General features: G+C 46.6%; 2 protein-coding genes across 3 annotated transcripts in view; one reads left to right on the top strand and one right to left on the bottom strand.

Moving 5' to 3' along the window:
- ITGA4 (integrin subunit alpha 4) overlaps positions 1-27692 on the top strand; it is an 84956-nt gene that overhangs the window by 45872 nt on the left and 11392 nt on the right. Inside the window, exons 15-23 of the mRNA XM_029072238.2 lie at positions 645-799; positions 12536-12685; positions 13701-13777; positions 18181-18331; positions 20124-20219; positions 21677-21756; positions 22107-22196; positions 23958-24048; positions 27161-27268. Coding sequence (XP_028928071.1) covers positions 645-799; positions 12536-12685; positions 13701-13777; positions 18181-18331; positions 20124-20219; positions 21677-21756; positions 22107-22196; positions 23958-24048; positions 27161-27268 — 998 coding nt within the window. The remainder of the gene's footprint in view (positions 1-644; positions 800-12535; positions 12686-13700; positions 13778-18180; positions 18332-20123; positions 20220-21676; positions 21757-22106; positions 22197-23957; positions 24049-27160; positions 27269-27692) is intronic.
- CERKL (ceramide kinase like) overlaps positions 27262-27692 on the bottom strand; it is a 92366-nt gene continuing 91935 nt past the window's right edge. For both annotated transcript variants that reach the window (XR_005660382.1, XR_005660381.1), the window contains one exon: positions 27262-27420. The gene's annotated coding sequence lies outside the window, so the exon portion shown is untranslated. The remainder of the gene's footprint in view (positions 27421-27692) is intronic.

Raw genomic sequence — 27692 nt, forward strand, 5'->3', positions numbered from 1 at the left:
CAGCGTGGCTCAGTGGAAAGAGCCCGGGCTTGGGAGTCCGAGGTCATGGGTTCCAATCCCGGCTCCGCCCCTTGTCAGCTGTGGGACTGTGGGCGAGTCACTTCACTTCTCTGGCCCTCAGGGACCTCATCTGGAAAATGGGGATGAAGACTGGGAGCCCCACGAGGGCCAACCCGATCCCCAGCGCTTAGAACAGTGCTCTGCAGATAGTAAGTGCTTAACGAATACCAACATTATTATTGTTATCAAGTTAGGTAAGAGAAGAGTTAAAGTTCCTAAGGTTTTTCTTTCCAGCTGCAATTTTGTTTGTACCAAAGTGGTGTTAGCGGCCCTGAGAACAGCTGTGACCGCTGTCTTTAACGGATGGGTCTCTCCTCTTGTTTTTAGAGGAATTTCTCATTAGCGCGGTAAAGAAAGTAGGCATGAATATTCCCCTTTTCTAGGTCTCATCTACACAATTCTCTGGGCACCTTTTTTTTTTTTTTCAAACTCTTGCCTTGATCCCTCTGCTTTTTTTTTAATGTGTTTTCAGAAGTAGCATTTAAGAGTGACCGTTTTTTTGTGCCCATTAGAGCTCCGTTGCCAAACATCTGAAAGCTATTTCACGTGGCCGTTAACTATTCCGTGTCCTGTCCTTCGCGCAGTATTGTTTTATACCGTGATCCTGGACATCAACAGAAAAGCGGAGACCCCATCGAGATTTTACTTTTCTTCTAATGGAAGCTCTGAGGTGACGTCGGGAAGCATAAAGGTGACCAGTGGCAAGGCTAGTTGCAGAACGCATCAAGCATTTATGCGGGTAAGCAGAATGAAGTGAATCCATGATAGTGGCCGTCGTATCGATATGATCTTTATTTAGAATAATCATCATTCGCCTTCAGAATTGGTCCGGATGTGTTTTCTGCTTCCCGTGGTTGCTGTTTCCTTTCGCTGGTTCTTGCTCCTACTTCAGAATCGTCTAGATCTGCCTCCTCGGCCCCAGGATCTTAACCATCGCAGTGAGGAGCGTACTGATTGCAGAACTGGTTACTATTTTTCTTTCGTTTCCTAACGGTATTTATTATTAAGTGCTTATTATGTGCCAGGCCTATACTAAGCCCTGGAGTAGGTGCCGGTTAATCAGGTTGGATACGGTCCGAATTGCCCATTCCGAGCGCTTAGTGCGGTGCTCTGCACGTAGTAAGCGCTCAACAAATACTATTGAATGAATGAATGATACAGTCCCTGTCCCCCATGGGGCTCACAGTCTCCGTCCCCATTTTGCAGATGAGGTAACCGAAGCCCAGAGGAGCAAAGCGACTTGTCCACGGTCACACGGAAGACAAGCGGCAGAGCTGGCATTAAAGCCCGGGTCCTTCTGACTTCCGGGCCCGTGTTTATCTATTAGGCCACACTGCTTGACAGCTGCTTGACTACTTTTAGCCTCTGCCACTTATCAGCTTTGGGCAAGTCACTTCACTTCTCTGGGCCTCAGTTACCTCATCTGTAAAATGGGGATTAAGACCGTGGGCCCCACGTGGGACAACCGGATTACCTTGTATCCACCCCAGTGCTTAGAACAGTGCTTGGCACATAGTAAGCGCTCAGTAAATACCATCATTATTATTGTGATTATTCACACGGGGCCTCGTGCACCGTCAGTCTGTTTAATTGTTGTACTGAACTTTGCCAAGCACTTAACACAGCGCTGTGCACACAGTAAGCACTCAGTAAATACGACTGCATGAAAGGAGGAGTGGGAACTGAGGTAAGGGTGCCGTAGTGCACCCTTAGAAGCAGCGTGGCTCAGTGGAAGGAGCCCGGGCTTTGGAGTCAGAGATCATGGGTTCGAATCCCGGCTCTGCCACTTGTCAGCTGGGTGACCGTGGGCGAGTCACTTCACTTCTCTGTGCCTCAGTTCCCTCATCTGGAAAATGGGGATGAAGACCGGGAGCCCCACGTGGGACAACCTGATTCCCCTGTGTCTACCCCAGCGCTTAGAACGGTGCTCTGCACATAGTAAGCGCTCAACAAATACCAACATTATTATAATGCGATTGATCATAACGATAATAATTGTGATATCTGTTAAGCGCTTATTAGATACCAAGCACTGTTCTAAGCGCTGGGGTAGATTCAACATAATCAGGCTGGACTCAATCCCTGCCGTAAGGGCTCACAATTTGTTGGGAGGGGAGAACAGCCATTTCTTCCCCATTTTATGGAAGAGAAAACTGGGGCCCAGAGAAGTAGTGACTTTCCCAAGGTCACTCAGCAGATAAGTGGCAGAGCCGACGTTAGAACTCAAATCCTCCGACTCCCAACGGGTTCCCAGGCCTGTGCTTTTCCACTGTGCTTCTCTGTTGAGCGATTCTTAGTGGTGAAACAGTCACTAAACCGATAGTCGGATTTCTCACATTTGCCAGGCTTCCTATAAATGATGCCCGAATCTATTTCCTCCGGAATCCATCATTTGAAAGTATTTATTGAGTGCTTACCGTGGGCACAGCACTGAACCAAGCGCTTGGGAGAGCCCAGCACAACAAATTTGGTAGACGTTCTCCGCTCACAACAGGCTTACAGCCTAGAGGGAACTTAGAGAAGCAGCGTGGCTCAGTGGAAAGGGCCCGGGCTTGGGAGTCAGGGGTCGTGGGTTCTAATCCCGGCTCCTCCGCTTGCCAGCTGCGTGACTTTGGGCAAGTCATTTCACTTCTCTGGGCCTCAGTTACCTCACCTGGAAAATGGGGATTAAAACTGTGAGCCCCACGTGGGACAACCTGATCACCTTGTATCCTCCAGCGCTTAGAACAGTGCTATGCCCGTAGTAAGCGCTTAATAAATACCGGCATTATTAAACTGTGAGCCCCACGTGAGACAGGGATTGTCAGAACTAAGCAGTTGACCCCAGCCGTGGTAACGGTGTTTGACACGTAGTAAACGCTTAACAAGTACCCTAAAAAAAGAACTCTGTGCCTCATCAGGCGACAGCCTCCTTGTCCTCAAATGGCCTCTGGGGGATTTCAAGGAAGAGTTTGAGCTTAGAATTCATTTTCCCTAAGATACTTATTCAGAGCAAAAGCAACAACACCAATGTGATGCTAAAAGCAGTAATCCCCTTGCTATTTCCCAATTTCCCTTTATAGTCTGGAAAGTTCTCACAAGTCCTAGTGTAAAACTACCGAGTGGGAGAGACCCAAAAGCCGAAAATATCACTTTTCCGACTCAGTTAATGGCCAGAGTTGAGAAGTTTTTATTTTACTTCTTAATCGATAGCTAAGCTATCCCGTAGGTTGACCGATTTTAGAAGCGATCTATAACAGACACCCAAAGTCACATTAATATGGAAGCCAGTTTGGTGTGCTCTTCTTAATACTGCTCAAATAAGCAGGTTCGGAATCGGTCATTCAGTGGTATTTATGGCGCGCTTAGCAGAGGAGCGGCATGGCCTTGTGGATAAAGCTTGGGCCTGGGAGTCAGAAGGACCTGGGTTCCGATCCTGGCTCTGCCACCTATCTGCTGTGTGACTTTGGGCAAGTCACTTAACGTCCCCAGGCCTCAGTTACCTCAACTGTAAAATGGGGATCAAGACCAGGAGCCCCATGTGGGACAAGGACTCTATCCAACCCGATTACTTTGTCTCTCCCCAGCCCTCAGTCTGGTACGTGATTAAGAAATACGATAAAAAAACAAAAATACCACTGAACTGGGCTCTGGAAAGTTGAGCTTGAACTTGAAATACAGATTTTCTAAAATGATTGAATTCTGAGAAATGAATAGAAATCGTAGGGCAAGGCAGAATTACTGAATATTCACCCCATACGAATGGCGCACCTGTGAATGGTAGATTTTCCCTTTGGGCGGCCAAATCCCAGCACCCCTCAGGGACAAGGCACTGTCGCGTGGGTGAACACGGCGTGTATCCCTGATGAAGCAAGACTGGGTTAGACCAGTCCTCCAGACCGGAAGCTCGTTGGGGGCAGGGAATGTGTTTCTCATTGTATCGTCCTCCCCCAAGTGCTTCCCCCGCACACAGAGTAAGCGCTCAGTAGATACGACTGGCTGACTGACTAAGCATTTCAGCCCATGCGGAGCCCTAACAGATGGGATTTAACAGATGGCATCTTCAGTGGAGCGGAGGAGCTATAGCGGTCAGGACCATTCATTCACTGAATCGTATTAAGTGAGCACTTACTGTGTTCAAAGCACTGTACTAAGCTCTTGGCAGAGTACAGCATAACAACAAGCAGACATTCCCTGCCCACAACGAGCTCACAGTCTAGAGGACAATCCCTGCTCCACCAGACAGGCTTTGAGAGACACCCCTTGAGGGATCCCGGACTAAGGCCTCTTTCCTCTTCTCTCACGCCCTCCTGCCTCCTCTTTCCTCTTCTCCCACGCCCTTCTGCCTCCTCTTTCCTCTTCTCCCACTCCCTTCTGCGTCCTCCTCACCCTTGGATTTGCTCCCTTTATTCACCCCTCCCTCAGCCCTACAGCCCTCATGTACATATCCATGATTTCTTTATTTCCATGTCCGTCTCGCCCTCTAGACTGTAATCTCATCACAGGCGGGAAACCTGTCTACCAACTCGGTTAGACTGTACGCTCCCAAGTGCTTAGTACAGTGCTCAGTAAATACCATTGATTGATGGCTCCAGTGGATGGGGCTGAAAATAACCTCTCACTGCTCGTGCGGATGACCGGATTGATTATTGGATTTCTGTCACTGTTTTGGTTATGCCCATCGTTGCAATTGATTAACGATGGGATTGACTGATGATTAGTTTGACCCATGGTTGGATCTTTAAAGACCTACTTAACATGTAATGGATGGATCAGTGATTGACCATTCTGCAATACCCATAAAAGTATATGCTTATTTCTCATTTTGGAAGAAATTTTGGCATTAAGGGTACACCTCCTTGCTTCAGTTCCCACTTACGATGTCTCCCCTGCCCTTTTTCTGAAGTGGTATTTCTTAAGCACTTACTGTGTGCCAGAAACTGTACTTTGTGCTGGGGGAAATGCAAGTTAATCAAGTTGGACACAGTCCCAGCCCCACATGGGTCTCACAGTCCCAATCTCCATTTTACAGATGAAATAACTGAGGCACAGAGCATTGAAATGACTTGCCCAATGTCACACAGCAGACAAGTGGCTGAGCCGGCATTAGAACCCAGGTTCTGCTAACTCCCAGGCCCGTCCTCCGTCCACTGGGCCGTGTTGCTTCCTGGTGTAAATTATAGATTGATTGATTATATATTTATAATTGATAGGAAGATTGTATACAGGTGAATAGATTTATAAAATTATAGACTTATTGATTATAAAGTCAAGAGGGGGCATGATTTGGGGGTTGAGGCCTTTTATAAACCCAGGACCCTAGATTTAGGACCCTCAAAGCCCCTGCATAAATCCAGCTCTACAAAAGCACTCATATCCATGAAAGGTTTATTTTGCAAAGTCCACTTGTTTAAAGCCTTCAGTGTGGTTTCCAAGAACATCGGTGTCCTAGAGAGCTGCATCGAATCGGGCGATGACTAAAGCAGCGTGGCTCAGTGGAAAGAGCCCGGACTTGGGAGTCACAGGTCATGGGTTCGAATACCGGCACTGCCACTTGTCAGCTGTGCGACTGTGGACAAGTCACTTAACTTCTCTGGGCCTCAGTTACCACATCTGTAAAATGGGGATTAAGACTGTGAGCCTCACCTGGGACAACCTGATTATCCTGTATCTACCCCAGCGCTTAGAACGGTGCTCTGCACGTAGTAAGCGCTTAAATACCAACATTATTATTACTATCGTTAAAGCCACACGGAATAGACTCATTTTAACATATCAATTGATAAACTGTGTATTTGGAAAATATGCCATTTGTCGACTTGGTCTCTTGCAGAGTGGAAAGGAATAAATGACTGAATTCTATTTTTTAAATTATCCCTTCAGAACAAGACCCCAAAGCATCTTTAATAGTTGAGAGTTGTAGGCCTTTCATTCCAACGATAGGATTTTGATAAAGAAGATTAAATCATACTGAAATGCCTAATGCTTACAAGAGATTGGAATCGGACAAAGGATTATGCTTTTTTTTTTTATAACTGGAGATTAAAGAATGAAAATTCTAAATGGCATAAGCTGATGGAATCTTTTTCTTCTGGAAATCATTTTCCAAATTAAGGGAGACGTGTTTCAACCGCTCGGTTGAAAGAACCGTTCACTTGGTCTGCTCAATCAATCGTACTCATCGAGTGTTTATCGTGTGAAGAGCATTGTACTCAGCAATTGGTAGAGGACAATATAATAGTATAACAGAGTTCGTAGACGCGTTCCCTTCCCACAGCGAGCTTAGTCTAGAAGGGGAGACGGACATTTTTATTCAGATAAATGTCTGTCTCCCCCTCTGGAAGCTCGTTATGGGCAAGGAAAGCGTCCACTAATTCCGTTGCATTGACCTCTCCCAAGTTCTCGTTACTGTGCTCTGCACGTAGTAAGCACTCAATACATACCGTCGATGGAGCGTATCCAATGTTTTTAACCCATTTCCCCCCTTAACCCCGTATTTTCCACGGAAGCAATTGTGGAATCTGAATTTTGGACAATTCAGGGACTTGTAGCCCGCAACTACCCTATTGCAGGAGAAATATCTGCTGTTTCACCCATTCCAATGAACTTTAATCTCACCGTCCCCTTCTTTGGCTTCTCAAGTGGAACATCCGCTGCAGCCAAGAACAAGTCTTGTACACAAAGTTAATAGAAGAAAAATATTAAAAAATTTAAATTTCTTCAAGACCCTCGGCACGTATCAATTTGCACGCTTGCGGTTCTTATTATTTAACGTAATCTTCCGTGGAAAATGTGGCGTGAAGTTATCATTATTTGTAAGAAAGATATCACTTGCAAGATGCCATGCCAGTTTATTTGGTTTTTTTCTTCACGAGCCCATATTTTTCTCCAAAATTCTTTACCAGTCTTTAATAGTCTTCAAAAGACCCTCGGTAGGAGAGTTTCTCTCCACAAAAGGAAGCCGTTAAAGTTAAACAAGTGTGAATGCCTGTCAGGTACGGTCTTTGCGAGAGAGAGTGTGTGGTTGGTGTCTATATCGTGAGCAAAGAATAATTAATAGCTAATTAGGATAATGAAAGTAATGGACGGTAGATGCAGGAAAGACCTTGTGGAAAATTAGTATGAATTAGATAACGTGATTTGGTCAGAGCAGGCTTGTTGAGAAGAGAAAGCGGTGGACATGTGGAGGGACAATCAGGGGCTGTCTATCTCCTACACCTAGGGAATAATTTAATCAAGTTTGCTATCGTAACGCTCAAGGCTTCAAGCTGTTCCACTTTCACAAGTAGATAACTTGGGATTTGAGCCTTGATTTACAGCATTCCTGCACGGACAAGAATTCCTGTCGGAATGACTTCTTTCCGAGCGGTGGACTTTTCCCAGCAGGTCCTGTAAATACCAAAATGCGACAGTGAGAACCTCCCAGAACCTCGGTCATCCAGGTGGTGGTGTTTAGTTCCAGAGAGAGCATACCCGCTAGCTTGCCTCTTGCCAATCGAGGGCCTGGAACCAGACTGAACCCAACCTACTTCAGCTCCAACCCTTCTCTGTCGTGTCTTGGCCTGCCCTGGCTTAATAACTGTGGTATCTGTTAAGTGCTTTCTACGTGCCAGGCATTGTTCTAAGCCCTGGGGTAGATGCAAGATCGGGTTGGACACAGTCCCTGTCCCACCTGGGGTTCGCCGTCTTAATCCTTGTTTTCCAGATGAGGGGACTGATGCCCAGAGAAGCGCCGAAGGTCACACAGCAGACGGGTGGCGGAGCTGGGATTAGAACCCAGGTCCTTCTGACTCCCAGGCCCGGGCTGTATGTATCCACTAGGCCACGCTGCTTCTCTTGGCTTCTGTTCTCAAGGGCTGAAAGGGACCCGAGATAATAATAATAATAATGTTGGTATTTGTTAAGCGCTTACTATGTGCTGAGCACTGTTCTAAGCGCTGGGGTAGACACGGGGGGAATCAGGTTGTCCCACGTGGGGCTCACAGTCTTAATGACCATTTTCCAGATGAGGTAACTGAGGCACCGAGAAGCGAAGTGACTTGCCCAAAGTCACCCAGCTGACGAGTGGCCGAGCCGGGATTCGAACCCATGACCTCTGACTCCAAAGCCCGTGCTCTTTCCACTGAGCCACGCTGCTTCTCTAAGATGAGCCAGACCAAAAGATCGTGATCGTTCCTTTGTGGTTGGGCTCGGGGGGAAACCACGGATTGGTTCATCTGGAGATCTCAGACTGCTCAGTCAGTCGGTGGTATTTATTGAGCGCTTACTATGTGCAGAGCACTGTACAAAGCACTTGGGAGAATACAACAGAATTAGCAGTTGTGTTCCCTGCCCATCAAGAGTTTGTGGTCTAGAGGGGACAGCTTCCGGGGAGTCAGGGAGGACTGGGAATCACCTAACTCACACCAAACCAAGTTGGATTCTGCCCTGCCTGGGAAGCTCATGGCGGGCAGGGAGCGTGTCTCCCCAAAGTGCTTCGTACAGTGCTCTGCACGCAGCCCTCAGTCGGTATGACTGAATGAATAAATGACTTGCAGGCTCATCGAGAAGCAGCATGGCCTACTGGATAGAGCTCGGGCCTGGGAGTCAGAAGAACCTGACTTTTAATCCCCGCTCCATCACTTGTCTGCCGTGTGACCTTGGACAAATCACTTCACTTCTCTGCGCCTCAATTACCTCATCGGTCAAACGGGAATTAAGAGTATGAGCCCGTGTGGGACAGGGACTGGGTCCAGTTTGATTGACTCGTATCTACCCCAACGCTTAGAACGGTGCTTGGTACATAGTAAGTGCTTAACACGAACCATATTAATAATAATAATAGTTATCCGGGATGCTTAGAACGAGGAAGGGATCATCTAGGGGTACAGAGGGAAAGTTAGCCCTTTCTTTGATCTCGTTTGATTTTTACAGTGCATTTCACCGACTCTACAAAATCGAAGGAAGAGCCGAGTTTTTCTTCTGGGTTCATTCATTCATTCGTATTTACTGAGCGCTTACTGTGCGCAGAGCACTACACTGAGCTCTTGGGAAAGTACAATACAACGATAAACGGTGACATTCCCTGCCCACGATGAGCTTACAGTCTAGAGGGAGTTTACGGTGTACAGGGTTGAACTACATGTTGCGCTGTTATTTATAACCGCACCACCGATTAACCCGAGGTTGATGAAACATTCAACGTCGGAGCCTTGAGTCTTATACCTCCAGATTGAATTTCTAATCAGCAAGGCTTTTCCCTGCTGACATGTTTATTTTCAGGTAGTGGCACTTCATAACATCAGATCTTGGGGGTTTTTTGTTGTTTTACTCTTAGAGTTCCCACGGATATATTGTCGCTTGGCACTCTGAAATTGTTCTGTGGGCAGTGTGTCTTACTTTGAATTTTAAATACTGTGGTTTCGTTCCTTGAAGAACCCCCAATTATCAGCACTTATATTTCAGCTAATCTGCCTGAATTGGATAAAAATCCTCCATCCAAACTCCCCCCCCCCCCCGCCCCCGCACCCCAACTCTTCCATGTGGTCTTTGTGAAACTGCCTTTTTACTGCAATGATTAGAATGGAATTAGAATGAGGTCAACAATTCCGTTCTATTAAAAGACCTTTTTTATGGGTGGGAGGAATCGTGCAAAGCTTTTTCATTTAAAGAAAAATTCAATGACATTTTTCATATTTGACCAATTCTGAAAACATCTTTGTCAAGTAGTAGAAATCCCGACGAAATTAAAACCACATTGATTGTCCATCTCCTGTCTGGGTAGCCACAGGACGGTGGCTATCTGTTCTATGTCTCCCTTTCCTCGGCCTGCCCGTTTATGTAGTTTCAGCCTCGTAAGCCTCTCCCGTTCTCCCATGTGTCTGTGGAAGGCTTTGTTTGGGTTTCAAGCCCGGTTAGCCAAAGCCGTCTGTGTTCTCGAAGGTTTAATCCAATCCCCGATTTGATTCCATTGAAATCATTCTCATCAGTTGCTTCAGCGACAACAGCTCAGAGTGAATCAACCCTTTTAGAGGAGAAAAAGCCATTCACTTCGGCCTAGAGCAGTGTCTGTAAAGCGCACGGGGTTTAAAGTAAAGTGACGGGACAAGATTAATCCAAATCGCAAGCCCAGACCGCCTACTATATTACAGTGACTGGGCCTTTGGCTCCAAGAGGTTTTCAGATTTACCCTGTTTCCTAAGTGGTCATCAATTCCTCGTTTCCCTTGTCCGCCTCTTTTGGTGGGTGCTTGTGGGGGGTTTTTTTAATGCTATTTGTTCGATCATATTTATTGAGCACTTACTGCGTACAAAGGACTGTACTAAGCACTTGGGAGAGTACAATATAACGACAGACTCATTCCCTATTAAGTGTTTACTCTGTGCCAAGCGCTGTACTACTCTGGGATAGATACGAGGTTGGACACAGTCCCTGACCCCCATGGGGCTCCCAGTCTTAATCCCCATTTTACAGATGAGGCATAGAGAAGTGAAGTGACCTAACCGAGATCAAACAGCAGACAAGTGGCAGAGCCAGGATTAGAACCCAGGGCGTCAGACTACTGGGCCTGTGCTCCTTCCACTGCTCAGTGCTTGGCACACAGTAAGCGCTCAATAAATACAATGGAATGAACAAATGTTGTTTGGGCACTGAACTCCTCCTAGACCATGCAGGGACTTGGTGGGCCACCCGGGTCTGGGTTAGTGGGCTATCACACTGTCCATCAGTGGGAGACAAGTGGGGTGGGATGACAAGCAGAGGAGCAGCGTGGCCTAGCGGAAAGAGCATGGACCAGGGAGCCCGAAGGGCCTGAGTTCTCATCCCAGCTCCTTCACTTGTCAGCTGTGTGACTTTGGGCAAGTACTTCATTTCTCTGGGCCTCAGTTACCTCATCTGTAAACTGGGGATTAAGAATGTGAGTCCCAGGTAGGCCCGGGACTGGGTCCAACCTGATTTCCTCATATCTACCATGGCGCTTAAAATAGTGCCAGACACATCGGAACCTCTTAACAGACACCGTAAAAGAAAAGGCTCGTTCTGTCGTATGTGCCGAGCACGCTGTCGATCACAGGCCCTCACAGACCACCTGCCAACCAGCAGTGCAGCAAACACTGCTTTGCCCCACTGCGATACCTGGAAGGAAAATGGCTTTAAGTCACCTTGGGAAGGAACCCTCTCTCTCCTCCCTCCTCCCCTCCTGGTCGCTCCCGCTAAGGCAGTCGGTCAGTCGTATTTACTGAGCGCTTATTGTGTGCAGAACACTGTACTAACCGCTTAGGAGAGTACCATAGTACAATGTAACAGTCACATTCCCTACCCACAGTGAGCTTAGAGTCTTGAGGGGGCATGGGCAGAGTGGCTGGGGGGGGATCCGCTTGAGAACTGGGACAGAGGTGGAGAGACAGTATCTATATATTATATATTTTAAATTATTGATTCATATCAATGTCCGTCTCCCCCTCTATAAGCTTGTTACGGGCAGGGAGAAGCAGCGTGGCTTAGTGGGACGAGCACGGGCTTGGGAGCCAGAGGGTGTGAGTTCTAATCCCGGCTCCCCCACCTGTCTGCTTTGTGACCTTGGGCAAGCCACTTCTCTGTGCTTCATCTGTAAAATGAGGATTAAGACTGTGAGCCCCATCCGGAACAACCCGATTACCTTGTATCTACCCCAGCGCTTAGAACAACGCTGGGCACATGGCACTTAGCAGATCCCATCATCATCATCATCAGGGAAGGTGTCTGCTAATTCTGTTGTGTTATACTCCCAAGTACTCAGTATAGTGCTCTGCACAAAAAAGTGCTCAGCAAGCACCAGCGATCGATTGATTGAGAGCGGGGTACTCTCCTTCGGATCCTTGGGGGAAGCATGTTCAGGATCTGTCCCCGAAACCTAGGATGATAGGAGTGAATCGGCACGAAGAAGGGAAACCGGATTGATTCGATTCTTGTCTCACAGAGTCTGGTTCTGCCGGACAACCTTACTGTGCAACCCGTGTAAGTTCATTCCCCCCCTCTAGACTGTAATCTCATCAAGGGCAGGGAACTCGTCCGATTATTGTTATAATGTACTCTCCCAAGCGCTCAGTACAGTGCTCTGCACACAGTAAGCGCTCAACTAAACACCACTGAATGAAAGTTCATTTATGGCAAAGGTCTTCTAGAAAGTTACCTGCCAATTGGGATATTCCCCCTGCTTCATCCCGTTCTCGTAGCTCTGCTTTCTTCTGGGGCTTCTCCACTCTTTGAGTTCTCGGCTGCTTTGGAAGGGGGGAAATGAGGGCACTGCATAATGGAGAGTGTGTTTCGGGACCGTGGCTAACCGCAGGGCTTAGCTTCAAGCGAAACATATAAAATGATCATGGAAAAGGTTCAGAAAACACTGGGAAGAGGGACAAATTTATGACTTCTATTTGGCTCTTGCGGGAGAAAAATCAAAAGCATATTGTTTGTGTTTTCCATGTGTTGTGTTGGACTTTTGGTTCGGATAATTTATTCACTACGTTTCCAATTCTCTTAGAAAGACGTAAGAGATATTCTCACTCCGATTCACATTGAGGCGACCTATCACCTTGGCGAGCATATCGTCGGTAAAAGGAGCAGTGAAGGATTCCCTCCACTTCAGCCCATTCTTCAGCAGAGGAAAGAAAAGGACATTATAAAGAGCAAGGTTGTAGAAGTTTTACTCGCTACAAATGTTACTAGAAAGATAATGTATTTCACTTGTGAAATTTCCACATCGTTGAAAGATCCATTTTATGTCGATTCTAAAATTTGAAAATTACTGCCGAAAGTTAATGTCGTCTTTTTTTCTTGCATGGGTCTATTGTTTGGAAGTATAGGAGTGATCCCTGGTTTCGGAACCACCACGAAACATTAAATCCAGACATATCAGGCCCCTCTTAATGGCATAGCCCAGGGTCTGCAAGACCCAGATGATGTTGCAACTAATCTCCACCTCTTCCACCTTGTTGCTGCCCGATCAGTTACCCGCGGGTTAGAGTCTCTGCCTCGGCAGGAAGATATCACAGCTGGGGTGGGAACGGAAGGGACGGAGATCTCTTCTCTCCTACCCTGACTCTGGGACGCTTTGGCGTGAGTGAGAAAAATCCGTTCGGCCGCTAAGCCGCCGTGCCATCACGTGCTTTCCATTGATCAGCTGAACCCGGCGTGATTCGGGTGGGGAATTGCTGTCTCTTATAACAGCTGGAAATGTCCCCGGGCTAAAGTGACCGATGAACCCTGGCAGACAGACACCCGCCCAATGGCAAGAGAGAACATAGCCAGATCGGACTGAATTGGCTTCATGCGCCTTTTTGGGGCGAGGCCGACTGGGGGTAAACGAATGGTGGTTTCCCTGTCGTCCACCTTGAGTAGCCCAGTGCCTGAAATTTGACTCTGCGGTCAGAGATGGGAGCAGGTGGGAGGGAGGCAGCAGTCAGAGATGAATGGTGGAAAAGCCACGCCCATCCAAACGCCTTCCCAGCGAACCCCGGTCCCAACCGCTAACGTCCCCACTTGGCCTGAGGGAGACCCTTCCTGTCGAAGAAGTGCTGTCTCTCGGTGTCGCTGCTTTTACTTCATTTCTGTTGCATCACCTACGGTTGGCTCGCTGCTTCTGGCGCGCGCCTGAAGTAGAAATATTGACGGGATCGACTTGTGACGCTTTTGTCTTTTCTCTGCAGATTGTCTTCGCCAGGTTTTGCGGCCACGAGAATTGTTCCGCCGACTTACAGGTTTCCGCAAACGTGGGTTATCCCAAGTAAGTTCCGAAGGGTGCAGGGCCGATAGAATGAGGATGCTAGGGGGTCCTGGGATGGAGGTGTGGGGGGGGGAGGTGTCAACTACTCTTGGAGCTGGGCCACTCACACGCTCTATGCCTTTATCTGAAGTAGAAAAGGCAGATGAAGGGGCCATAAATGAAGCAAAACATTCTCATAGAAAGACTCACCTACCAGTAGTAGTCGTCATAGCAGGCCCGAGAAGGGGAGCCTAAGCTAGATCTCCGTCTCCTCTGTTCCTCCGCCGTGGTCAGCCGGCTGCCTCTGAGTACAGGCATCCTCGTGGTTCGGTGATGTGGGACCCAGAGGTTATGCTTTTGTGCCACCACCCCTTCCCCAGTGTCCTCGTAGGGTGTCATGGTGCAATGCATGGTATCTAGTGAGCGCTTACAGTGTGCAGCGCACTGAACTAAGCGCTCGGGAGAGTGCAACGCACTAGAACTGGCAATGCTCCCTGCCCTCTAGACTGTAGATTCGAATCCCGGCTCTGCCACTCGTCAGCCGTGTGACCGTGGGCAAGTCTCTGGGCCTCAGTTCCCTCATCTGTAAAATGGGGATGAAGACGGTGAGCCCCAAGTAGGACAACCTGATGACCCGGTATCTCCCCCAGCGCTTAGAACAGTGCTCGGCCCATAGTAAGCGCTTAACAAATGCCAACATTATTAAATTCATCGTGGGCGGGGAATGTGTCTGTTGATTGTTGCATTGTCCTCTCCCAAATGCTTAGTACAGTGCTCTGCACATGGTAAGCGCTCAGTAACTACGACTGAATGAATAACGAGCTGACTGTTCTAGAGGGTGAGACTGACTTTAATATAAATATATCTCTAAGTGTGGAAGTGTCGGGGTTGGTGCAGATAGATGACGCAGAAGGGAGAGTGAGCCAGGGAAAAGAGAGCTTCATCGGGGAAGGCCTCTTGAAGGAGAAGTCACCTCAGTAAGGCTTGGAGGCGTCAAAGAACAGCTCTCCCCTGAGCGGTAGAAGGCGATTTGGTATCTAAAATGGGAGACGGATCTCGATATCGCAGTGTGTGAGAGATCACTTTTAATTATATTGCATCTGAACATTTGGATGCCGACCCACTGGGCTGTGAAGCAACCACCTATTCGGCCAGGACAGGGTGCCTCCCTTATATAGATCAGGGAGACCTATAGACAGCAAGCTCACTGAGGGCGGGGAATCTGTTTGTTATACTCTCACAAGCGCTTGGTACAGTGTTCTGCACACAGGAAGCGCTCAATAAATACGATCGAATGAACGAATGAACTCGGAAACGGAGAGGCTGATAGTTTCCCTTCTTCCTCTCATTAGGTTGTGATTCGGGAGGGAGCCGGTACCGTGTTTTGTTTAGATCGCTTGGACTCTGGCCTCTTCAGTAAATTTCAGGGATGCATTATGCATGTCTTCATGAAGAATGAAATATGATTACTTGGCGGGGGGGGGGGGGCTGGATTTCAGCTTTGTCATTCTCCCAGATGTGCACCTGGTGCCTTATTGTCCTTGTGTCACAAGCTGCTTGGGCCTCTCTCCGACGGTGCCCTGTTAATAAATCAAAACGCGGTACGATGCGCAGCGCGGGAGGGGAGAATAGGAATTACGGTCATGCTATAAAATGGCTTAAAAATGCCAAGTAAACGTGGATTCTAGCTGCTGAGATGTTAACACTGGGTTTCTCTTGAATTTGCTGTTGTCTTGGAACCTAGCTGCTTATGCAGTGATTTCACCTTCTGTTCCTTGTCGAGGTGCCAGCTTCTTTCCCAAAGGTGTTCAGTGACTAATGCTTTGGTTATAAGCCAGAATATTTTACAAATGTTGATTTCTAGGCCGATCCTCTGCAAGTCTTAATTAAACTTGAATGTCAAACCGACGTTTACTTATCCTCTTTGGGACTTCGATTCATTCGGTCATATTTATTGAGCGCTTACTGTGTGCAAAGCACGGCACGCAGCTCTTTGCCCCGCGCTTTCAGTTGTAACCTGATCACTGAGGTGCGTGGGAGGATCACTCGAAGCTCGTCGAGGGAAGGGATCGTGTCTGTTTATTGTTAGCGAGGACTCTCTCAAGCACTCGGTAGGGTGATTTGATCTTAGAAGGGGTCAGTTCCCTCCCAGTACCCCTGTCCTGTTTCAGGGGGCCCTCGGAGAGGAAGCAAGATAATAGTAATAATAATGTTGGTAGTAGTTAAGCGCTTACTACGTGCAGAGCACTGTTCTAAGTGCTGGGGTAGATCCAGGGTAATCAGGTTGTCCCACGTGAGGCTCACACTCTTCATCCCCATTTTACAGGTGAGGTAACTGAGGCCCAGAGAAGTGAAGTGACTTGCCCACAGGTCACACAGCTGACGAGTGGCCGAGCCGGGATTCGAACCCACGACCTCTGACTCCCAAGCCCGGGCTCTTTCCACTGAGCCACGCTGCTTCCTCTCTCACAGAGGTTTAGGAAAGAAAGCGTCCTCCAAAAAGTTGGAAAGATGACCAGAGATTGTGTCTAGTGAGCCATATCTCCCTATCCCTGAAATAACATTTTTATGCTTTATTTAATAGCTATTTATTATTGGCATTCTCCATTTTAATAATCCATGTCGTATTATCAATGGTACTTATTGAGCACTTGCTGAGTGCACTTGGGACAGCACAGTTCAGCCGAGCTGGTAGACGTGCATGTTCCCCGCCCAAGGTATCTCTTCCTCGGTATGATGCTCTACTGACAGCGTGGCTCAGTGGAAAGAGCACGGGCTTAGGAGTCGGAGATCATGGGTTCGAATCCCAGTTCTGCCACTTGTCAGCTGTTTGACTGTGGGCAAGTCACTTGACTTCTCTGGGCCTCACTTCCCTCATCTGTAAAATGGGGATTGACTGTGAGCCTCACGAGGGACAACCTGATTAAGCTGCATCTACCCCAGCGCTTAGAACAGTGCTGTGCACATAGTAAGCGCGTAACAAGTACCAACATTATTATTAATACTGACATTTCACCTTATTTAAACTGAGGGTTGGAGAACAAGAACGAAATATTCTTCAACATGGTCTTCTTGGTTGAATACTGGAATAGTTATGCAGAGCAATTTTATGTTTTAGTCTTAAAGTCCTATGCAAATGACCCCCAATAATGCAACTATCATTTTTTTCTTCTTTTTTAAATGATATTTGCCACTGTACTAAGCGCTGGGGTAGATACAAGCTACACAGGCTGGACACAGTCCATAACCCACATGGGACTTAGAGTCTTTATCCCCATTTCCCAGATGAGATAACTAGGCACTGAGAAGCGACTTGCTGAAGGTCACCCAGCAGACAAGTGGTGGAGCCAGGATTAGAACCCAGGTCTTTCTGATTCTCAGGCTTATGCTCTATCCACTAGGCCAACCTGCTTCACATTTGATTGTCTTATGCTAAATCGACAAGCCAAGTATTGACCAATCTCATTTTCAAAGTACAAGTCAAACTCTGTAATCCCAATAGCGGTCTTGTCTTAAAATAAACCTTTGCCCTAGCCCTAATCCAAAATGATTAATTTAATGGGGATCAGAGAATTCTTTTTTCTCATAATTTCTAATCAGTGCTCAACCATCATTTGATTTTTGACAATTTGTCAAGTGGAACTTTCGGGAAGACACTTAGGAAACACTGTCATGGTCTTTAAAAAAGAAAAAATAACAGATTTAGTTTATTTTGATAAAAGAATAATCCAGTACAGGTCTCTGGTTTGGGAGACATTAGATTGCTGAAAGTGTCTAAGCAATGAGAAAAATAAAAATAGATGAATGAATCAATTAACTTTATCACCAACACAGTGTTTCGGAAGGCTGTCCGTAGCTATATAATAATGTTGCCATTTGTTAAAGCGCTTACTATGTGCAGAGCACTGTTCTAAGCGCTGGGGTAGACACAGGGGAATCAGGTTGTCCCACGTGGGGCTCCCAGTCTTCATCCCCATTTTACAGATGAGGGAACTGAGGCACCGAGAAGTGAAGTGACTTGCCCAAAGTCACCCAGCGGACGAGTGGCCGAGCCGGGATTCGAACCCATGATCTCTGACTCCAAAGCGCGGGCTCTTTCCACTGAGCCACGCTGTTCTCTAGAGATATGTGACATTGGAAAGGATGGACAGTGTGGTGGGAAATTGGCATGCTTGGAAAGTTGTTGCAGGATGTGAGGTGGAGAGATGCCCCATTTGCAGTATCCATTTGCCCCTGTTGAAACTGGATTTTTGCTGACAGTGATTGCTGCCTTGGGCCCTCCAGTAAGCGATCAATAAATACCACTGATTGATTCATGAATGGATGTGCATCTTTAAAGGAAACTACTGCTAATGGAACGTTTCTGAGACCGCAGGTTTTGTCGCTGGGAAATGGATCCTAACTGATCTGAATTCATTTTCTAGACCAAATGATAAGAAAACTTACCTCGTGGTGGGAAGTATGAAGACGTTAATGTTGAACGTCTCACTGTATAATGCTGGAGATGATGCATTTGGGACTGCCCTGCACATTAAACTCCCCAAAGGTCTTTACTTCATTAAAGTTTTAGAACTGGTAAGAATTGACATCTCCATATTTCTGGTCTTTCTTCAACTGCTATGTTAATACTGTCCTCTCTTAAAGGTCACTGACAAAATAATGATAATGATAGGAATAATTGTGGAATTTAAGCACTTTGTCCTAAGCTCGGTAACTAAGCACTGAGATTGATACAAGGTAATCAATCAGGTCCCACATGGGGCTCACTGGTGAAGTAGAAGGGAGAACAGGCATCAACTCCCCTTTCTGCAGATAAGGGAAGGGTTGGTTTACAATGGTAAATAATCTGGAAACCGCTAATCCTAAAATACACTTTGGTCTCAATTACCCAAATGCTGTGGGAAGCCGTGTGGACTCGTAGAAAGAGCGCAGGCCTGGGAGTCAGAGGATCTGAGTTCTAGTCACGGCCCTAATCCCACCTCTGCCACTTTTCCGTTGTGTGACCTTTGGACAGGTCACTTCACTTCTCTGGGCCTCAGTTACCTCATCTGTAAAATGGGGATTAAATCCCTCTCCCTCAGACTGTGAGCCCCATGCGAGAGAGGGATGGTGTCCAACCTGACTGTCTTGAACCTTCCCCAGAGTTTAGGACAGCGCTTGCCATACAATAAGCACTTAACAAATGCTATGCTAATAATATTAATGATAACTTATCATCATTAATACATTTTAGGCTAAAAAACAAATACTCAAATAACAGACTTGGGTTATCCAGATGATGTGTTAGTCTAAGACCTCATTACCGTTCATTAAGTGTCTCCTGTTTGCCAAAGTACTGTGCTAAACTCTATGTACACAAGACCATCATATCAGGCACAGTCCCTGTCCCTCATGGGGCTCACAGCCTAAAGATTGATAGCGCAAATATTTTATTCCTATTTTACCCATAAAGAAAACAGATGCACATAGAGGTTAAGTGATTTTTCCAAGGTTGCACAGCAAGGTAGTGACAGAGACAGGATTAGAACCCAGATCTACTGACTCCCGGTCTCACGCCCTTTCTTTTAGGCTGTGCTGCCTCTCCAAATAACTTTTTTGGTATTTCTTTTTCTTGTTTTTACAATAAAGTGGCAGTACCTTTATAGAATTTAGTAAAGCAGTAGGTAAAGGGATATCAGCAAAGATTCGAAAAGAAAATTCAGAAGAGGTTCCAAGGACCACATGCAAAACAGACAAGCTATATTCAGGAGGTGGGATGAGATATACGTTATTTTCAAATATCTTTTAAATATAGAGTGAAAATACTTTGAAGAACTAAGAATTTATATAATTATTGGTGCAATTCATTATTTCATATAATTAATGGTATTTATTGAGCACCTGCTGTGTGCAGAGCACTACAGTAAGCACTTGAGAAGATACAACAGAAGGAAAAGATCTGGTTCCGGGAGGCAGAGAGGCAAACATAATTTATCTGCAAATAGGAGGAAGAACAAATATATGGCATCCGTGTTTGGCCTGATCATCTGTTTGTTTATTTTAAAATAGATATAAATAAAATGATTGTATAAATATAAATATTTATATTGTCTGTCTCCCCCTCTGAGCCGTAAGCTCGTCGTGGGAAGAAAATGCCTGTTTATTGTTACATGGTGCTCTCCCAAGGGCTTTGTACACATTGTTGTAAAAAGTCGATTGCATGATGGAATAATTTGTACATCAGCGGCGTACACATAGAAAGCACTTAGCAAAGAACATTATTATTATTATAGAAAGTGCTCTAATGAAAGGATTTCTAGAATGTTTTAGCTTTTCCAAACTGTCTTGCTAATGCTGAATTAATCACTTTCTTGGGGTTCAATTTTAGGAAGAGAAACTCATCAACTGTGAAGTAACTGAAAACTCTGGTTTGGTAGCACTTGAATGCACTGTTGGTCATTTATATGTAGACCATCTCTCCAAGGTAAGCAACTGAACATAGTAGGTTAGCCGTGGATATCTGTTTCTCAAAAAAAAACAAACGGTATCGTGCCTGCGTCCTATGGACAGTGAAGGCAAAGAGAAAAAAAAACAAAAGCCCAAAGAAACACACAGTTGATTTCTATTCGAAAGCATTAAGAGAAATACAAATGGCTGTCAAATTCTGGTCGACCTGAAAAGCTACAGAACTGTGATGATCCCAGAGGTAGAATTCCAGGAAAAATCTGAAGAAATGTCTTTACCCACAGGTCTTTCTGCACAGTGAGATCAAAGTGCATCTATGACCTTTGGCTTTCGGTAGTTACCCCACCCTCATCTCCACAACGCTTATGTACATAAATTAAAATTATATAGTATAAATTATTTATATTAATCTTGTCCATCTCACCGACGACCTCTTGAACAGACCTCTGGCCTGGAATGCCGCCCCCCCCTTCATATCTGACGGACAATTACGTTCCCCACCTTCAAATCCTTACTGGAGCCATATCTCCTCCAAGAGGTCTTCCCTAACAAATCCCTAATTTCCTTTTCTCCCACTCCTTTCTGCGTCACCCTGATTTGCTCCCCGCCTCATTCACCACCGCCTCACAGCAGTTTTGTACAGATCCACAATTTATTTCTTTATATCCATCTCTGTTCCCCCCCCCCCCCCTTGACTGTAAGCTCTTTGTGGGCAGGGATATTGTTCTCTCCCAAGCGCTTAGTACAGTGCCCTGCACACAGTAAACGCTCGATAAATACCACTGACTTGATTGGTCCCTCCACCCAAGTGCAATCCCAGAATAGTGTAGGATGCTGAGGCTGGAAAGTCAGTTCTAGAAATTCTGTTCACCAACTCCATCTCTACAAGCTATGAAGACCCCCCCCCCCCCCGATTTTCTCCCTCTGACATTTAGAACAAGCTGCCTGGTGTTACTGTAAATAGACTGTCAATGTCGTGGCTAAGTAGAGAAGCAGCGTGGCTAAGTGGAAAGAGCCCGGGCTTGGGAGTCAGAGGTCATGGGATCGAATCCCGGCTCTGCCGCTTGTCAGCTGTGTGACCGTGGGCAAGTCGCTTCACTTCTCCGGGCCTCAGTTACCTCATCTGTAAAATGGGGATTAACTGTGAGCCTCACGTGGGACAACCTGATGACCCTGTATCTCCCCCAGCGTTTAGAACAGTGCTCTGCACATAGTAAGCGCTTTACAAATACCAACATGATGTCTAAGGTGGGCTGTGTTGATAGCTTCTATTTTAGTTGAATTTTTGCCTTTTGGAAGACCACATCAACCTTGCAACTTTTCAGATCCCCACTGCTACTCTGAGCCCATGGTTCTGACGTTAAAAAAAAACTTGGACCTTTAAACGCGTTGGTAGGAAGAGGCTATTTGAATTCTAGATGATAAAACAGCATTCCTCTGACTCCTTTTATTCAATCAGTATTCTGTATTCTACAGATGGATTTCAGTTTTCTCTTGGATGCAAGCTCCCTTACCAGAGCAGAAGAAGACCTGAACATCACCATTAACGCTACCTGGTAAATTTTGTTTGGCAAAAAACAAATGCACGGTTTGATGAAAACCAACAGGGAGTGGTGTGGTTTTGCTTGATTAAGTGTCTGCAAAGGAATACAATTATTCCATGATCTATAGAGAAACCAAAACCGCAAGAAAAGCAGATAATCCCTGTTTAAATAATGAGAGCAAATTTCCGCCAACCCTGTCATAAAAATGATTTCTTCCTGCCACATCCACAATTAACCAAAAATAACATTGTTTCAACAAACCACCAGGTATTTGTGGTGGTATATAATAATTACTTCCCTCTAGAATAGAATCTATATGTGCTGGCACAGTGTAATGGAGCATTCTGTGTTTGATTCTGCAGTGAAAATGAAGGGGAAATGGACAATATATCAAATAACATGTTAACACTGGTTATACCTCTGAGATATGAATTTATGCTAACTTCTCATGGGTAAGTTACTGACGGTTATGATGCTTCTTCAGCCTAATTTACTAATTCCTTTGTCTTCTTTGCTTCACACCCCATTATGTTTTCTTTGAAGTAGAAAAAAAAAACGCCTCTGATTCTCTTGTGTGTTCGTTTACAGTCTTATTTAGAACATCAAGCTTGTTGCCTGATAGTCCATTCAGGATATCCCCTCCATTTGTGTGACAAATTTGGCCTGATTTGTCTTGAACTCATGATATTTTAGGGTTCTGGCAGGAAGGGACAAATCAATCCATCCATCTATCCATAGTATTTTTTGAGTACCAACTGTCATTCATTCAGTCGTTCATTCATTCAATAGTATTTGGCAGGGAGGGACAAATCAATCCATCCATCTATCCAAAGTATTTTTTGAGTACCAACTTTCATTCATTCAGTCGTTGATTCATTCAGTAGTATTTACTGAGCACTTGCTATGTGCAGAGCACTGTACTAAGCGCTTGGAATGCACAAATCGGTACCAGATAGAGACAGTCCCTGCCCTTTGACGGGCTTACAGTCTAATCGGGGGAGATTTATTTTTGAATCTATTTATTGAGCACTTACTGTGTGCAGAGCACTCTACTAAGCACTTGGGAAGTACAATTCAGCGATAGAGACGATCCCTGCCCAAATCGGGCTGACCGTCTAGAAGGGCTTACCAACTATATACAGAACCCTGTTGGAAGCACTTATGACAGAATACCACAGAAATTTTTTAAAAAAACCCCACAGATTCTGGCTTTGATCTATGCAATCTAATAGGGACAGCTGTGGAGGCATGATTTGGGGGCAACTAGTGGGAGCAGCAGGAGGGAAAAAAAGAGACAACTGGAAATCTCAAGGGAATATAAAGATGAATAGCTAAGTAGTATACGTGGATCGACAGATGCAGAAGAGCTTAGTGTGGCAGAAACCAGTGAGAGAAAGCAGAGGAAGGCATTGGAGGTACGAATAAATATATATACATATATATATATATATATGTGTATATGCATATATATTTGGTATTTGTTAAATGCTTATTCTATGCCAGGCACTGTTCTAAGCACTGGGTAGATACAAGCTCATCGGGTTGGATAATAATAATGTTGGTATTTGTTAAGCGCTTACTATGTGCAGAGCACTGTTCTAAGCGCTGGGGTAGACACAGGGGAATCGGGTCGTCCCCCGTGGGGCTCACGGTCTTCATCCCCATTTTACAGATGAGGGAACTGAGGCCCAGAGAAGTGAAGTGACTTGCCCACAGTCACACAGTTGACAAGTGGCAGAGCTGGGATTCGAACTCATGACCTCTGACTCCAAAGCCCGTGCTCTTTCCACTGAGCCATGCTGGATCCAGACCCTGTCCCACAAAGGGCTCTCACTCTTCAACCCCATTTTCCAGATGAGGTAACTGAGGCACAGAGAAGTGAAGTGATCTGCCCTGGATCACACAGCAGACAAGAGGTGGAGCCCGGATTAGAACCCAGGTGCTTCTGACTCCCAGGCCTGAGTTGCATCCGCTAGGCCAGAGTTCAAAGCAGTTGAGCAGGAGTACCCGGTTTTAGATTTAATTGTTCCTCTATTTAGGGAAACAATAAGAGGATGTAGCCATGTGCAGTTCTTATCATGTAAGGAATCCTCCATGACCAGTGATGCCAGGAAACTGAATTTTAAATTTTAGTAGACAGGACTGAATTTGAATTCGGCATGTCAACAGCCCATTCACCCTTTTTTTTTTCCCCTCTCTTCCCTCTCATTCAGATTTGCATCACCAGCTTCCTTTGTTTACGGCTCAGGGGAACAAAATTCAGCAGCCACTTGTATGACGGAGAAGATTAACTTCACCTTTCATGTAAGCGATTTGCTTTTGTTTATGGCTCATCCTTTGATGCTGATATTCATTCTGGGCTTCCTGGAGAAGCTCTATTTGCTGTCTTGCCCTCTGAATCAGTTAGTCCCCGTCAAGTCAGGCGCCTAAGAAGGCAGGCGCATCAAACTGTGGAGGTCAAGAATGGAAGCTGCCGGGGGAATCCTCCTCTCTAATGGATTAAAGGCAAAACTAGTCAGTACCTTAGATTGGGGCCACCGGTTTCTTGTTCTTGGAAGATGAGGCTCATTTCCTGTGAACTCGCTATGGTAATAATGGATCTCGGCTCAGGTCCTGTACGCTGGAACTTAAGAACGGTGAGCAGATCCAATTTTGAAACTGAATTTGGGGTGGACTAGAGTGACCGCCTTCAGTTTCAGCAGTGTCGCTCTTCGGGTTTTGCCCATTTGTCGCTGGAGCCTGACCCCAAAAAGCCGGGGACTCTGAAACCGCCCGGCCTATTGGAATTAAGGGAGAAGGACTAAGGAGAGGGAGGTCGAGGGGGAAGCAGGTGTGGAGAGGTAAGTTAAGTAACTGCTGTTCAGAAATCGTCTAGCACTCTGTAGAAATTATGGTTTTATTATCAGCCGAGCTTTATTGGAATGGTGATTCAGTGCGCATTTGGTGAAATAGCTTGGGTTCTACAAAAATTCACTATTTATTTTAGGATGCGTATTCCAATAGAGGCTCGTATGGGAATGTTTACGAGTTAAGTTGCTGCTGCTGTTGTCTGTGAAAACTGTTTAGTGACTGTACAATACCTGGTAGGAAAAACCCCCAGCATTCAGAGAATTGGGCCCCGGATAGAAATACGAACCAAAAAGTCAGAGAGTAGTCTTGTTGGTGAATCAGCGGGGGGTGAGTCAGGGCTGGTGTCGGTCTTCCGTTTGCTTTCTCCTGTGGTGAGGTTGCTGCTGGGAAGGAAACACGCTGCCGCGGGTCAAAGGCAGGTGGGAAGCCGTGTTGACGACTGACAAAAGCATGGATTTGCCGGAGCTCTGTCTCTGCCTGACCTCAGAGGAGGAACTGTAGGAGCCGGACTTCCCCGCTTCCCTGCTCCATGACCTTGGGCAAGCGACTTAAACGTCTCCGTGCCTCAGATTTTTCATCCGTAAAATGGGGGGTTGAATATCCATTCTCCCTCCTCCTTAGGCTCCGAGCCCCGCGTGGACGGGGACTGTGTCCGACCTGATTATCGACCTCCTCCAGCCCTCGGTACATTGTGGCAGAGTGGAAGGAGCCCTGGCCTGGGAATCAGAGGGCCTGGACTCTATTCCTGGCTCTGGCGTGGGCCTGCCGTGAGACTTTGGACAAGTCACTTCACTTCTCCGTGCCGCAGTTTCCTCACGGGACTTCCTGGTGTAGCGGTTAGAGCCCAGGCCTGGGAGTTAGAAGGTCATGGATTCTCATCCCGGTTCTGCCACTTGTCTAGTGTGAGACCTTGGGCAAGTCACTTTGCTTCTCTGGGCCACGGTTACCTCATCTGTAAAATGGGGATCGAGACCGGGAGCCCCATGTGGAACAGGACTGTGGCCAACCTGATTAACTTGTATTTACCCCAGTGCTCGGAACGGTGCTTGGCACATACTAAATGCTTAACGAGTACCGCGATTATTATTACCCGTTCTCCCTCCTACTTAGACCACAAGTCCCATGGGGGACAGAGATGGTGTCAGGTCTGATTATATTATAATAACGGGATTTGTTAAGCACTTACTGTGTGCCAGGGACTCTACTAGGTGCTGGCGTGGATACCAGAAAATCAGGTCGGACACAGTCCCTGCCCCGTGGGGCTCATGGTCTCACGCCCCATTTTACAGATGAGGTAACTGAGGCTCAGGGAGGTGAAGTGACTTGCCCAAGGTCACACGGCAGACGAGTGGCAGAGCTGGGATTAGAACCCCTGACCTTCTGACCCCCAGACCCGGGCTCTAGCCGCTCGCTTAGTAGAGGACATCGGCACACAGTGAGCGCTTAATAGGTTTTAATAATGTTGGTATTTGTGAAGCGCTTACTATGTGCCGAGCACTGTTCTAAGCGCTGGGGTAGACACAGGGGAATCAGGTTGTCCCCCGTGGGGCTCCCAGTCTTCATCCCCATTTTCCAGATGAGGTCACTGAGGCCCAGAGAAGTGAAGCGCCTTGCCCACAGTCCCACAGCTGACAAGTGGCCGAGCCGGGATTCGAACCCATGACCCCTGACTCCAAAGCCCGGGCTCTTTCCGCTGAGCCACGCTGCTTCCTCTAAGGTTTTAGACACCTTTTACCGGCCACCATATCCCCTGTTGCTCTGGGGTCTCAGCGAGGGCTGGGCACTTAGCGAGCGCTTAGCAAACAGGCTTTAGACGCCTTTTACCAGCCGCCACATCCCCTGTTGCTCTGGGGTGTCAGGGTTCTTTGACCGCTGCCCTCACCACCCTGCTGCCAGAGGAATGCTGCTCACACGGGAAACCCCCGCGGCAGAGAAAGCACTTCCGAGTTTCGAATCCCGAGCCAGGGGATGGCACGGCATCCTTTGCCACGGGGCACCCGATATTGCCGCTGATCTTGGGACTAAAAGGAAGTCTCTGGGAGGCCGGGGGGGGGGCCGTTCAGATTTTGCCAATGTATGTCTCCTTTGGCTATATTAGGCCCTCTAGGCTGTATGATCGTTATGGGCAGGGAAAGTGTCCGTTTATCGTTATATTATACTCTCCCAAGCGTTTAGTCCACTGCTTTGCACACCGTAAGCACTCCATAAATATGATGAATATTAAGGAACAAGCCATCGGGAAGTAGCATAGCCTGTTAGGAAATGTGTGGGAAAGGACCCGGAACGGGGAGTCGGGGAACCTGGGTTCTAGTCCCAACTTGTCTGCTGTAGGTCCTTGTGCAGTTCACTTAACTTCTCTGTGCCTCAGTCTCCTCATCTGTAAAATGGGGATGAAATGCCTGTTCTCGTTCCTTCGCAGATGGAGCCCCCACGTGGGACAGGGTCTGTGTGTGACCCGATTATCGTGCATCTGCCCCAGTGCTTAGTACGGCGCTTGACGCGTGTTCGTTCAACCAGTGGCGCGGTCACTATCATGAATGAATTGAGATGCATTTTCCCTATTTAGGTTATCAATGCTGGACCCAGCATGGCTCCCAATGTCACCTTGGAGATAAGGATACCTAATTCTTTTGCCCCCCATGCCATCAAGCTGTTCAACATTTTGGATGTCCAGGTATCTTTGTTTTCATTTATCCACTTGGTCATTCCACAGAATAAATGCTGAACTCTGGGAAATAGGGATTCACTCTTTGCCATGCCAAACACTGTCGTGAAAATGGTCTCTCTGGAACTTTCTGTTCAACCACGAAGGAAATTACACTGAGCCTGGCGGGAAATGAGACAAAGTGAGACGGTCTCTCTGTCGTCGAACATTCTGTAGATGCCCACCGAATTCCCCGCTACACTATATGGTTTTAATAAACTCTGATTGTGCTCTGTTACAAATAATTCTAATTATTTCAAAATATTTCCCCGTACCTACTCCAGTGGTTAGTGCAGTGCTTGGCGTATAAGTGCTTAGCAAGTACCACAGTTATTATTTCAATTATTATTTCTAGAAGTGATGTGGGCGTCTGACTCTGATCTGAGCTCTTCAG

The sequence above is a fragment of the Ornithorhynchus anatinus genome, chromosome 9 (genome assembly GCF_004115215.2).
Source record: "Ornithorhynchus anatinus isolate Pmale09 chromosome 9, mOrnAna1.pri.v4, whole genome shotgun sequence".
Lineage (NCBI taxonomy): Eukaryota > Metazoa > Chordata > Mammalia > Monotremata > Ornithorhynchidae > Ornithorhynchus > Ornithorhynchus anatinus.